The sequence below is a fragment of the Typopeltis vanoorti genome, chromosome 20 (genome assembly GCF_054136105.1).
Source record: "Typopeltis vanoorti isolate ZY-2024b chromosome 20, IOZ_Tvanoo_1.0, whole genome shotgun sequence".
NCBI lineage: Eukaryota > Metazoa > Arthropoda > Arachnida > Uropygi > Thelyphonidae > Typopeltis > Typopeltis vanoorti.
The window spans coordinates 100,653,352-100,667,704 of record NC_143568.1 but is presented as its reverse complement, the minus strand read 5'-3'; the positions used below and the strand labels follow the sequence as shown (position 1 = coordinate 100,667,704).

The window sequence follows — 14,353 nt, the reverse complement described above, 5'->3', positions numbered from 1 at the left end:
TCTCTTTATAATCTACACTGACCATTGTACATATCACAGTAGTAACATAAAAATTCACGAGCATTTATTAAATACTTCAAGGATCAGTAAATGACAGATGAAAGACATTACCGATATGAGAATAGCTACAATGTCAGTCAACCGAGTCATCTTTCTTCATTTAAGGTGTTCTGAGTAAATGGATAAAATTTTCATTCAATAGGATATTAGATGTTTCTGCAGAATAACTAGTAATGTGCATGCTATGAAAAGACTTGGTTTACTGGAATGCAATCAAGGGCAGTGGTTAGTTCATACGCATGAAACAAGGCTTGCCAAAGAAACTGTACAACAGAAAAAACAGGCACATGGACAGGACAAAAGAAAACCACTGATTCTAACAACAAAAGAATTAAGAAAACTCAAAGGGAGAAACACGATGGGAGCGGTGGAACACTTTTGAAGCAAAGTGGTATTGATAATTAGATTTATACATAGTGTTTTTTCTCTTGTAGGAGGTCCCGGGTTATCGTTTATTACAGACATAATATACAAACAAGATGGTTGCAACTATGGGAGCACCGACATGGATAAAGATGTGTTTAAATGCAACACAGCTCTAGCATGTCTCGCCTGCATGGCACTGCAATGCGGCCACCATAGGAACCGTCGCCAACTTCCAAAAGTGAGTTCCCCACACCCTGATAAACTCAGTTCACAGACAGTCTCAGTGCAGTAAACATGTATATGATTGAGCAGAAAGTGTTCTTGGTCAAATCATATTGGACTACAAGTTCATTCAAGGTTATGCGCTTGAATTTCAGAAAATGGTTAGAAATTTGGAATTTCATTTGGAATTAATGAAAAGTGTGACACAAGAAGTGAAAAAACTGGAGACAACAAGTATGTTGGTGAATTTCCACAGGGAGCAGCTCTCCTGCAATGATCAAGGAAACAGTGCAGTACGTGCATAACAGGTTACTTAACTCACCAAGCAAGTTCTTGGGACAGTCACCTTTCTTAGGCGACTGTCAAAAGAAATTGGCTTGTGACCTTCGACTTGCCACAGAGCAACAAAAAAAAAAAAAAAAAAATGGAGCATTCATCCATATTGAGCATCCATAGTGTGCAAACTGCAGGGGCCCAATTTCACAAAAAGGGTGTCATACTGCATCTGGTTTCTGACCTTTGTGGTTGAAAATGATGACATACTGGGCATAGCATTTTTCTCAGACAAAGCATGGTTCCACCTGTATGGGTAAGTCAATTCACAGAGTATGCACTTGTGGGCCAAAGCAAATCCACGTGCGATTCACAAACATCTGCTGCATGAAATAAAGATTGGAGTGTGGTGCACTATGTTGTGCACACACATGGTTTTTTGGAATTGGAATTTTTCTGGACTAATGAGACCTCAATAAAGATCGAAACCAGTCTGGGTAGTGACCCTTCCCATAATGCATCTTTCAGAAGTGACTGTGAATATATATTATGAAGAAAAGAGCAAACACTAGGAAATAAGAAAAGAAATTAAAGTTTTGGAGGAATAACTAGCTTGTACAGATGTGGATGAAACATGTTATTAAATCCCACAGAAGTTGGGATTTAATAACAATGACAGAAAAAGTGATAATGAATGTGCTGTTGATTCAGAGTGCAGCAGCTGTTAGGCATGACTGTGTGGTCCTGTCCAAGACTGAGTATGTGAAAAATTTTACTCAGGTGGAAATTTAAACAAAATTACAGAAGCGGAGGAATACTATGAGGTGTGGAATTAATAGTGAAGGAGAAGACACCAGTGTTTAGAAGATGGTCCAGAAATATTTAATGAAAGCGATGTTCATATGAATTCTTAGAGGAGTAAGGAATATAAAAATTGAAAAATTAATGAGAAATCCAGAATATGTTATAAGGACTATTCCAAGAATAATAAACAAAGGCACAAGCTTAAGCTTCAAAGAATGATCTAACGGAAAATATTACATCAGAACTAAAAAAATACAACAAATAAAACAAAAAATAGGAAAACACCAAAGGAGTAAGAGAAAACACCAAATAGAAGAAGACAGCATAAATATGAAACTGTACAATGCAGGTGAAAAATTTAATGAAAAGACCTTAAATTCTTTAGCATGGTCTGGATTTCTGGAAAAACTCCAAACTCTTTGAAAAAAACATTGGTTATCTCGATTTATAAAAAAAGGAAATAAAGATGACTGCAATAACTATAGGGGATTTAATCTACTAAATGCAGGGTACAAAATATATGCAGCAATATTAAAACAGAAACTAAACAGTATTGTGGAAAACAAACTACTAGAAGAAAAGAATGGATTCTGACAAGGCTGACTTTGCATTAGACTCAATTTTGACTCTAAAAATATCAATTAGTTTTTTGGAATTGGAATTTTTCGGGACTGGTGAGACCTCAATAAAGATCAAAACTGGTCTGGGTAGTGACCCTTCCCATAATGCATAGCATTACACATACCCGTAATGATATGTGCTTTGCATTATGGAATACTAAGGCAAGTGATGTAAAGTTATAAACTTTTATATATGAGTTGCCCCAGTCCTGAAAATAGTTTAGGAGCAAACTTCTTTGCCTACACTTGGATAAAGGATTCAACCAAATATGTAATTTCTTGATGAAATATATCCCATGCTCTGTGTTGACCTTTTTTCAGCTGCCTGACATTCTGAGTTCCACCAAGGATTTGGATAGAGTCCAAATTGAGATGATGTTCTTGGAATGGAGGCTGTTGCTGACTGGACAACTCAGTCTGTTACAAACTTTACTTCCTATCGATGAAGCAGTAAAGTTTGTAACAGACTGAGTTGACTAACTGTATCAGCGTTAAATCTATATGGGCATCTCTGTAGGAGAACGTGGTTCCTGTGAAGACATTGGGTAAAGAACAGGAAAGTAATCAATTCCAAATATGTTCTCTTTGACATCCCACATGAGCAGAGATAGAATGGAAGTAGAGCAGATTGCAATACTGATTGCAGAATATGAGCAGGTAGGCATATAGAAGAAAATATCGAGTCTATTATTCAAAAGCGAGAGGTCATTATTGTCAAGGTTTTGTTCAATGATACGACCTTGTCTATTTGTGTTGGCACTACCATTAAAGTCACCCATAAGCAGCATGGCAGTATGACAGTTGAACTCAGCACTCGGTAGTAAATAAATCGAACATACCGTAATAAGAAATCTGGTAGTAAATAAATCGAATATACTGTAATAAGAAATCTCACAGATAGGTGAATTGCTATTGCTTCTAGAGCAGTATTAAGCTGGACATGATGGAAAGGAGTATAATTCTCCACTAGGATAGCTATTCCTACCTGAACAGTTCTGTTCCTTCAGAACTACAAGAACTAAACCTTCAGTTCTGTTCCTGCTTATAACTGTGCAATTCCTAAATTTAGGGTCCTCACTGAGTCTTAAGTACCTGTAGACAGAAAAGTGTGTGTTTCTGCAGCAAAATCTTGATGTCATCGATATTCTGGTAAAACCCATGATAGATCCATTGTAAAAATTTTTCTATTGTTTTGGCTTTATAGACTTGTCTAGTTTTTGGGTGGTTGAGGGCTTATCTTTGTCAGGTTTATATTTATCAATTGTTTTTGGGAACAAATAGCCAGAGCCCATCTATGCCTCTGGTAAAATATTCAATACATCTGATGTGTCAGGTTCAGTTGTCAAGTTTAATTTACTTTTGGTGGAACTGAAGTATCCATTTTTTCTGTAGTCTGGTGGTTTATCTGCTTTGCCATAATTTTTTTTTAAAAGTGGGTTCTCATCGAATGGAACCATTTTACAGTTGTCTCTGGAATAAGACAATAGGTCATGCAATTAATGTGCTCAACAGAGAAACACTCGAGATTATAAAGTTCAGGTATGGTGAAATTATCAGATGGTGGAATAGACAAACATGTTTGAGATGTTGTTGACATTTTCTTAGCTGCCACCTTTTCAGCATAAGAGTATCTCACAACAGGTGTAGTGGTGGTTAAATTCCTTTTCACATCCTGATATGATATATTTTGTTCTAGTTTAATTATTTATATTTCTTTTTCATCTTTCCACTTCTGACATGCACGAGAGTAGGCTGGATGACCTCCCTGACAGTCAACACATTTAGCTTTCTTGGCAGAAAAGATTGGTTATCATGCTTTTCACTATCACATCGGGCACAGGTAATAGAGCCATGAGAGGCAGTTTGGGCATGCCCATATTTCTGATATTAAAAGCATCTTAGTGGATAAGGGATGTATGCTCTAATAGGAGAGCTGAGATACCTTGCTTTCACAGATGTTGGAGACTTTGGTGAATCAAAAGTAAGGATGATATTCCTGGTTGGAACCAGGTGACCATCCCTATGTATCAGGATGCACCTCACACCTGTCACTCCCTGATCTTTAAGCTCTGAACATATCTCTTCAGCAGGAACATCAAGGAGATCCCATTCTGATATCACTCCTCTAGATGAATCGAGTGTTTTATGAGATGTTATTGTGACTGGCATTCCATCCATTGATGTTACTCCCAGTAGTTTCTTGGAATGTTGTGGACAGGATGTTTCCACAAGGATATCACCAGAATATAATTTCTTAATAGTTTTGGGAGATCCTACCAGTCCTTCTAAACCCTTTTAGATAAAGAAGGATCATATTTTTCCTATTGGCTTTCCACCTGTTGCGTGAATGATGAAAAATACTGGTATACATTTACTGTATATTAGTATCATATATCGTTTGTTTTTTACTTCTGTTATCAAATGCTATATATGGTATCAGCTGGGTCTTTGTTAGGGCCCCTGAGGATGAAGAATTCATGCTCAACGGATTTTTGGTTTGGCACCAGAGCTCCCTACCCACCACAGAGTCATACATAGAAGTGCAATCTTTCAAAATAATTACTCCATACATCTAGAATGTCTTTATTTTTAGTTTGTATGTCACCTTTATCATCTCTGATTCTTTTCCAGTACCTTTTCCTTTTATTTTTAAACTTTTCAAAAGTTTCCAAAACATTTTGCTACCTTTCTGATATTTATCTTCTATGCTCTTATCAAAGTCTTCCCACCATGACCTTTACATCACTTATATTTTTCTCTGTATTCTCTCAGAACACATATGACTTACTAGACCAAAATAGAACTTTTTCATGCTTTCAGGCCTCTAATAAGCAGGATGGTAGTCTCATACTCAGCAATGAAGTTTATTTCCCACCTTTTAAAGAAAATCACAAACATGCCCACGGCAAGATTAAAGCCCACAGGCTGATGATTGGAGAATGGATACATGAAACAACAAACAAACCAGATCAGCTTTGGGGGGGGACAAAGGTAGAAAGTAATAGAGAGGGATATTATGTATTTACAAGGTTGAAGGAATTGGGTTAAAGAAAAGCTCTTTTTTTTTTATTACAGTAAAACCTCGATATAACGGATTAATTTGGGCGAGGGAGTGTCCATTAAATCTGAAAGTCCGTTATATAATAAAGTAGATTTTCCAAATGCATTGGCCGGCATGCTTTAAAACTGCCACAGAAAGTCATACCACGTGACAAAAGAACCAGTTACAGCATGATTGGTGTGATCACGTGCTAATCATTCACCAAACATGTTTATGAGTGGTGACTTATTTATGTCAGCTAAATTACTGGTGTTTTTCCAACATATGATAGCCTATTCGCCAAAATTTGTTAAAATAACAGGAAATTAATAACAAAAAATAACCTGTTAATTTAATTATAAGCAAATCTTGGTTAAAAGCATTTTAAAATTAACAGGGTGGTAATTTTGTCCGTTAAATCAAGGTCCGTAAAATCGAGGGTTTACTTTATTATTTTTTTGCTTGCTTGCTTGTTTTATATGCGACTCCTGTCCATTAAAAGTTGTACAGCTATAGTACATTAGTACCATGGGGTGGACTAAAATCCCCCCCCCTTATGTATTTATTATTATTAGAATTTATATATATATATATAAACCAAAAATCCTACTCTAGAAACCAAACGTGAAACTTTGTTTAAGCCACTTTAGGACTACTATAAGAAGGGTGATGAAATTCATCTCTAACCATGGCAGAATTTAAACCCACAGCCTGTTGGTTGATGAGATGGTATGCTAATCACTCAGCCTTAACTGTCACAGTAGTGCAGTATGCAGCATTCCAATAAATACTGAACTTCTTTGAGTGCCATCTCCTATCGGAGGTTGGTGACCACTTTGACAAATTTGAGTGATCCTCAGCCACTCTAAACAGTCAGCTCATGCCAGTCCACTGTCTGATGTCTGCCAGCCAAGATTTTCTTCGTCTTCCTTGTCCTCTTCTTCCATTTATCTTCCCTTTTCTAATCAATTGAAGTATCTTTTATTTTTCATTACGAAGTAGGTGACCATGATATACAGTTTTCCTTCTTACGTGTGTTGAGGCTTAAGTGCTGTGAAGAATTCATATTAGAGGTTTAATGGAATATTAACAGCAAGAAAGGATTAAAACTAATTTTAATACTTCCAATATTTCATCTCCTTCACAGAGACATCTTCGGGGATTATAAAAATTTGTAATTTTTTGTTTTGTTGTTACAAAAAGTTTTTGTAATCCCCGAAGATGTCTCTGTGACAGAGACGAAATATTGGAAGTATTAAAATTAGTTTTAATCCTTTCTCAGTGCTGTTAATATTCTATTAAACCTCTAATATGAAGTTTTCCTTCTTTTTATGGTATCTAAAAGTTAACGTGATTTCCCCATTTGTTCCAGTATTTTCTGATTGGACGTTTTTGCTGTCCATGGGATTTTTAACATTCATCTGTATATCTACATCTCAAAGGCTTCAAGTTTTTTTATTGATGCCGTCTTCAAGGTCCAAATTTCTGCACTGTAGAACAGTACAGACCATACAAAGCATTTTTAACCATGCATACTCTAAGCTCTAAATTTAAATTGCAGTTATACAGTTTGATTTCATCAGGAGAAAATTTTTTATTGCCATTTCAATTCTAACTTCTGTTTCCATTTCTGGATTGCATTCTTCATTTAACCAACATCCGAGATATTGAAACTTTGTCACTCTTTCTATTTATTTTCCATTGAAAGAAAGTGATGAATTAAGAATTGGTTTCTTGCAGCTGATAATGTCATAATTTCAATCCTGCATCACAATTCCATCCATTAGCACAGAAGTGAAATAAGGTATCATTTGACTATCTTTATTTTTAATAAAAATATTAAATGCTGAAACACTGAAATGAACATTAGAGTAAGGAATACATGATGAATAAGAAAGTATATTAATAAATATTTTGTTAAATCACTTTTATTTACATTAGTTGTTTTAATACTTGTATTTTTCAGACGGTGACCTTCATCACAGATGATTAAGTCAAATGGTACTGTATGCAGGATTTCATGATTTCTGACAAACATCTCATAAGAAATAACTAATACTGTCTGACCACACCTCATAAAATCCTAAAAGATATAAAAACAAAGAACAGGAGAAAAAGGTTAAAATGAATTTTTCAATATTATTTTATCTATAATTATTATAGTAAAGATGTTCTAAAAGTAAGGTATACAAAAGCTAGCTGACAGAAAATATTTATTAGAAAGAACATTAATTATCCAATTCTAGTAGACATGATGGTAAAAAGTAAAGAAGAATGTACTCATTCTGCAGAGATGTATGTCATATTTAGAGCTGGAGACTTTCTCACCCCTAGAACTGGTGGAGAAAACTCTGGAACAAACAACAAACAAGTACCTGATCACAGAACCAACTATGAAACCAGGATGCAGTCTACCTTTCCCACAGATGCAATAAGTGGGCACAGCAGCCTTGTCTAGTCCTCTAAATCTGCTTAAGTGACCCCAGAGGCATCACTTAAGCAGATTTAGAGGACTAGACAAGGCTGCTGTGCCCACTTATTGCATCTGTGGGGAATTTCACAATCACATTTTTGTATGCGTGTGGTGCTGTGCAGACTATGTATCATATCACTGATGACTGCCCCACACACTCCTTCCCTGAAGGCCTCAGGAACTTGCATTTACTCCCAGATAGTGCCACTGACTGATTAACTGAAATGTCAGTCTGTATATAGTTTTGCTCAATAATTTCTTGTATTTCCCCCATATGCTAAATAAATAAATAAAATTAAATAAATTTTGACTAATTGATGAAAATTCAAACTAAACTTGTTATAGTGAAATGGTGAACTTGTAATGTGCAGGAAATCTACTATTTACATTTATATTCACCTCTCTCTCTCATCCTGATGATAAAATAGAAACATCAACTAAAGATAACACAGATTTCTTGGCATGCATCCGTCTTTTCCTCTGGCAAATGTTCAGATGACAATGGCAAATTTCCTCCCACTATAAAATGCACTGGCCAGAGCATGCCTCTACTAATCTTTCACCAAGAAGACATGAGAAAAATACTCAATAGTCTTGATGCTTAGTCCCTTGACCCAGATGGTATCCCTCTAGTTGCACTATAAAAGTATGTACTCCAGAAATAACATCCATCCCATATCACCTTTACAAGCTGAAATACTCATCTGTCATCTAAACAGTATACAAGCAAACTTTTATCAGGACTATTCCTAAAAAAAAAAAAAAAAGATATCAAACTATCAAACTACTGCCCTACTGCTCTTGAAGATAATGGAAAAGGTCATTAACAACCAATGACCTCAATACTTATATAGGCTCACCAATTAATTAGTGACCACAAATATGGATTCTGCCATGCTCGCTCTACAGTAGATCTCTTAGCTAACCTTACCCATCTTGGGACAGAAGTTATGGAAAAGTTTGGAGAACTTACATGGTCGCTCTTGACATTTCCAAAGCATCACAGCCTTCTTATCAAGCTACTTATGGGCTCCTTTCTGTCCTTTGACTGCCAGCTTCTTTTCATTCACTGCAAGTCATGGTTGATGGTTCTTCTCATCAGATTTTTCCATCAATGCTGGGGTATCCTAGGACTTTGTGATTTCACTTAATGACCTTCTCTCACCAACATCAAATCTCGTTAATAGTTTTTTTTTTTTTTTTTTTTTTTTTTTTTTTATGATGTACACTCCATTCCTCTTTTTCATTCACAAAACCTTATAATGCTCAAATAACTCAAGCTTCATGATCTATAACTAATGCCTTAAACACCAAGCCCTCTTCTGCCACCTGAAGTGGGGGTGGGTGAAGACAACCTAATAATAAATATTGTTACCAAAACACAATCTTGTCTAATTTCTTAGAAGAAAGATTATGTCTACTTCACTTTTAATAATTTTGATTCCAAATTAAGATCAATTTCTCTTCTTGGTTTTTGTTTTTTTATTCTAATCATTATTTCTCTTCTGCTCTACTCAAAACATTACAAATCCCAAATCTTCTTGATCTTAGAATATCATTCTAACATTTAGGATAAGGAAACCACAATCTCTCTTTCTCAGAACACTTGACTGTACTCCAGAATAGGGTTGTCTGCTTAACAGATGATGCCTCTCTCAATGACTCCCTCCAAATGCTTTCCAATAGATGCTGTTTCTGCATATACCTTTTTTTTTAAAAAAAAAAGCTATTTCCAATGAACTGGCTACCACTGTTCCTTTGATTTCCTCTAATTCTGAACGAATATCAGCAGTTGCTGGTCAACATCCAAACACAGTTCAGTTCCAAACTTATTAAACTAACTTCTCATCCTCTTTCTTCATTCTGTTCTTTGGGAGACAGTCTTCCTCATAATTTTTCCACAATGAAAACAATTTCACTTCTTCAAGAAACACATTAACAGATTCCTCTCTCTAACCACTTGCCCATGCAGTCCTGTCAGAGTGTGAGGCCAATGTCATGTGTGATTGATATTAAAAATAAATAAATAAATAAAATATAATATAATAGACTTCTTTTCAAAATGAATTGATGTGAATAATGAGTCTTGCTTGTTCAATGACATCAGATGTGAACAACAACATCTGTCCTGACAAAATCCTTTGCTGCTATGATAGATACACAAAAATTTGACCAACTTCAGCAGAATTAAACATTTTAATTGTGAGAATTCATAAAATTGTCCATCAAAAGTTTAGATAGAGTAAAGTTGGTTTTAGGTAGTTGTCAAATTAAAATCTTCTTCTTCTTCTCTTCCATCATCTATGTGGATGATGATGAGGCTGAATGAACTCTTTCCACTTCCGTCTGTCCCAAATTAAAATACACACTAATAAATAAGAAGACACCAACTGGTTTAACCACAGATTACTTATGGCCACCTCAGGGTAAAAAAATATAAATTTAAGGTTGATAAATAAAAGATAAATTAGAAGCTGGTAGGGGCTGTTGTAGTATGAACAGTCAAAAACATGTGGAGACAATGAAGTGTAACATGAGTCATCCATTTTTTTACACCATTTGGAGATGATTAACTGAAAAGCTGATATCTGAAATATGCAGCAATCTAATTAAAAACTTCCAGTTGTTTCTTCATAAGGTTTGCACAGGTTCTTCCAAAACAGTTGCATGAGCCACAAAACAATGCATAGACAGTGCTTAGAGCATGCAATCTGTTCAAGATAACAGGGCATTTGTGGTAAAAAAAATCATTTAATGATACCTGAATTCATGACAACACAGTCAAAAGTGCACTCCAAAATAATTACTAATATTTCAATGACATGAGAAAAATTATCAAACTTTCTCTTCAGAGTAGAGTCAAGACAAATCAATGCAGCATGTCAAATAAGCTCAGAATATGTGTTCATCCTAAGGGAACAGGAATGTTTACAAGTAATATGATCATATTTCAATACAATGCACTCACATCTTGGGAGAACCAACTGCAGCAAAGTGGATGGAAAGTGATGCAACATCCTACTTACAGTTTTAAGTAGGATGTCTCTTTTGGACTCTCCAAGAGTGGTTATCAGGATAGCAGTTAGAAAGTAATGCTGATGTTACTACAAAAGTGACATCTGACTCTACCTGATCAGGATTTCTTAAAGCACCTGACTTCCACCTGAGATAGTTCTTCATCAATGGGAGAACATTAAAAACAATGTTGAAATGTGTGTGTATGTATGGAATATGTGCAAACAATTGTATTTTATTAGTGATAAATGCAACATCATAGCAACCTTATATACCAACCTTCTGAAATAGTCTTTCTGAAAACATTTTAAAAAATTAAGATTTTAAGAAAGCCTTTAGGGCATATGTTACTTTTATTGGAAAGAGAATCCATTTCAAATTTCATCAGTGACTGACCGAACTTTATTTATGCTCTCAATATCTGTTTATTGCAAGATGCTACACAAGTGAAGATGATTATAATGAAAAAAAAAAAAAAAATGTATATATCATTTAAAGAAATTCAAATTTAAAATTAAAAAAAAAAAAAAAAAAAAAAAAAATCGAAGTTTTGTTTTTCACTTGGTTTATAAAACAAAAATATGGTGAGTTATATTCAGTCAATACGAGTATGATCATGCTAAGTAAGTGAAAAAATTAATATTGCATTTATAAACACAGAATTTTATTACATTTTTTGAGATTATATTTCTTTATATGTCAAGACAAATCAAGACATATGTCAAGACAATTACAGCTCTATATTAAGCTATTTAGAAATTTGTTTATTATTATTTATTGTAAAAATGAAAGTACCATGCTCTATATGCCCACATAAATGTCATCAAAAAAAAAAATCAGCTAACGCCTTTTTATTCCCGTATATACGGGAGTAGGCGAGGCCATTTAGCCCTATCTAACTTTTGGAGACTGAGTGGGCAGTTCAATCTCCACTGGTACCCAATCAGAGACAGATGGCCCAAGGCTATCACTAATTAAGCGGTACGCAGTGAAGAGAGACGGCTCAAATGTGCCGCCATCTCGTGGTCCCTAACCGTAACACAATATATTTAATGTCTGAAATAATGTGGGTTCTACGGTCGATTTTCTTGAGTTTACAGGACGAAAAACCCGAGTTTCCGGGAGGAAAAACCTGCTTGCCCGTGCCAGAGATCGACTAACTCGGGAACCGGTCGAAAAAAGGCTTAGAAAAATTTCCTCTAGTCGCCGACTAGACTCGAAACCAAGACTTCCTTCGTACGGCCAAGCGCGGTGATATGCAAACGCCACATCCACTGAGCTACACAGGCTCCCACATAAATGTATATATATAAAATTTTTAATACCTAGGGAATAAATAAATGAAATCAACCTCGATGTTACTTTCCAATATATAACCTAACTGACTGTCCAGCTGATATTGGTAGTCAAGTGCAAAAAATTCTACGTTGCTGTCTTAAAAAATGCAGTGCTTCTAAAACAACAATCATACTTCAGGCTCTGCTTCCTGTCACTGAGAATCACATGATAGATAAATAAAAAGCAAGAGAACACAGATAGCATTACAGAAGTTCACATCTATGTAAACTGCTGTAATGTGATCATCAATTTTGAATTTCTTTGCTATATTAAGTCTTGTTGTAGTGTGACATGACATGACTTTATATTTCCATTGCTTTCCCCTGTTTGGAATGCTGTTACACTTTTCCTCCTACAATATAACCTTTAATTCATGAAAGCTGGCAACAGTAGAGTGTGTTAAATTTTATAATGCCACATGTAATAATAAAACATGGAAGCGACATACTGACAGCAAAAATAAAACAATGAGTTATATTATGCATACTTATAGATGTGTGATAAAAATCATGTATCCAAAATGTGGACCAAAGACATTCTTCCTGAGATAGCCAACAGATCTAAAATGCGGATAGAACCGATGCTCTGGCCCCCACACTGTAGGTATATCTTTGAAGTCTAGTTGGTCTGCAACAATTAAATTTTCTGTCTATACTTTGGAATTTTGAACTGCCCTGTATACAGGGCAGTTCAAAATTCCACGTACAAACTTTGAGGGGAGGTAGAGAACATCAAAATAAACCATATTCACATAGAAAAGCATGACCGGAAATGCCACTCGAAAGTGATAGGTGGTGCTGTTCAAAATTCCACGTACAAACTTGAAACCTTGTAGCCTTTGAGGAGAGGTACAGAACATCAAAATCAACCATCAAGCTTTTGACGTTGTATGAAGAACATGCATCGTTTTACGAATGCTGAGATGGCAGACATGCGCCTTGTTTACGGGTTAGCTGATGGTGATGGACGAGCCACTGTATGAATGTATCGCAAAAGGTACCCAAACAGACGTATACTGCATCACCAAATGTTTGCATATTAGCATCAGAATTTGTGTGACTATGGATCATTCAGGGATTGCAGGCATGATAGTGGGTGGCCACTATCGATGCGAAATCCCACAATGGAAGAGGAGGTGTTGCATGCGATGGACAATAATTCAGAGACAAGCACACGTGGCATTGTCTCTGTTATAGGAGTATCTCGATCCAATGTATTGCGCATTTTGCACTCTGAGATTATCTTCGATGTGTGGAATTTGCACAGTGGTTCCTGCAAAAAAGTGCCGTAGACCCGGATTTTCCAACTTGTGTTTTGTTCACGGATGAAGCTTCATTTACCTGCGAAGGGATCTTCAATCACCACAAATGCTCATGTATGGGCCCATGAGAACCCATACACTGTGCGATCACATGCTGCACAACAACGCTTCGCCCTTAATGTATGGGCAGGTATCGTCGCTGACTGTTTAGTCAGCCGATACCTGTTAACACCCCGACTGGACTCCTAGAAGTATCAGACCTTTCTGGAAGAAGTTCTGTCAGATTTACTGAACAATGTTCCAATGACTGCATCGGCAGATGTGATTCCAACACGACGGGGGATTCAGCCCATTTTGGCATTTCTGTGCATCAGTATTTGGACAGGTTCTTTGGGGCTCAATGGATTGGGCGTGGTGGATCCGTCGCATGGCTCCCACGCTCACCTGATTTATTGAGCATTGATTTCTTTCTGTGGGGGACCCTTAAAGCCATGGTGTACGAAATGCCTGTTGCCTCTGACATGGACCTCATGGCAAGAATCACCATTGGCACTGCTAATATCCAGCAAACTCTAGGTATTTTTGAAAATGTATAGCAATCAATGCGTCGTCAGTGTCAGGCATGCATCACTGCTAATGGTCGTAACTTTGAGCACCTGATGTGAAACCATATTATGTATCCAACTACTATTGAACTGTTCAGTTACGCCTAATAAAGTTTTTGACACTACTTACTGCTTTGTGTTATTTCTGTATCTTTGTGTCCATGTTAGTACCTTCCGGTGACGTTTCTGGTCATGCTTTCCTATGTGAATATGGCTGATTTTGATGTTCTCTACCTCCCCTCAAAGTTTGTATATGGAATTTTGAATCACCCTGTA

The 14,353-nt window shown here is 36.1% G+C and overlaps 1 protein-coding gene across 4 annotated transcripts in view; it reads right to left on the bottom strand.

Annotated features, from left to right (window-relative positions):
- The window catches only part of LOC150095715 (DNA repair and recombination protein RAD54B-like), a 232,067-nt gene that overhangs the window by 78,147 nt on the left and 139,567 nt on the right, over positions 1-14,353 (bottom strand). For 3 of the 4 annotated variants that reach the window (XM_090410071.1, XM_090410073.1, XM_090410072.1), the window contains one exon: positions 7,322-7,468. In XM_090410071.1, coding sequence (XP_090266197.1) covers positions 7,322-7,468 — 147 coding nt within the window. The remainder of the gene's footprint in view (positions 1-7,321; positions 7,469-14,353) is intronic. The other variant, XM_090410074.1, reaches the window with a different exon arrangement.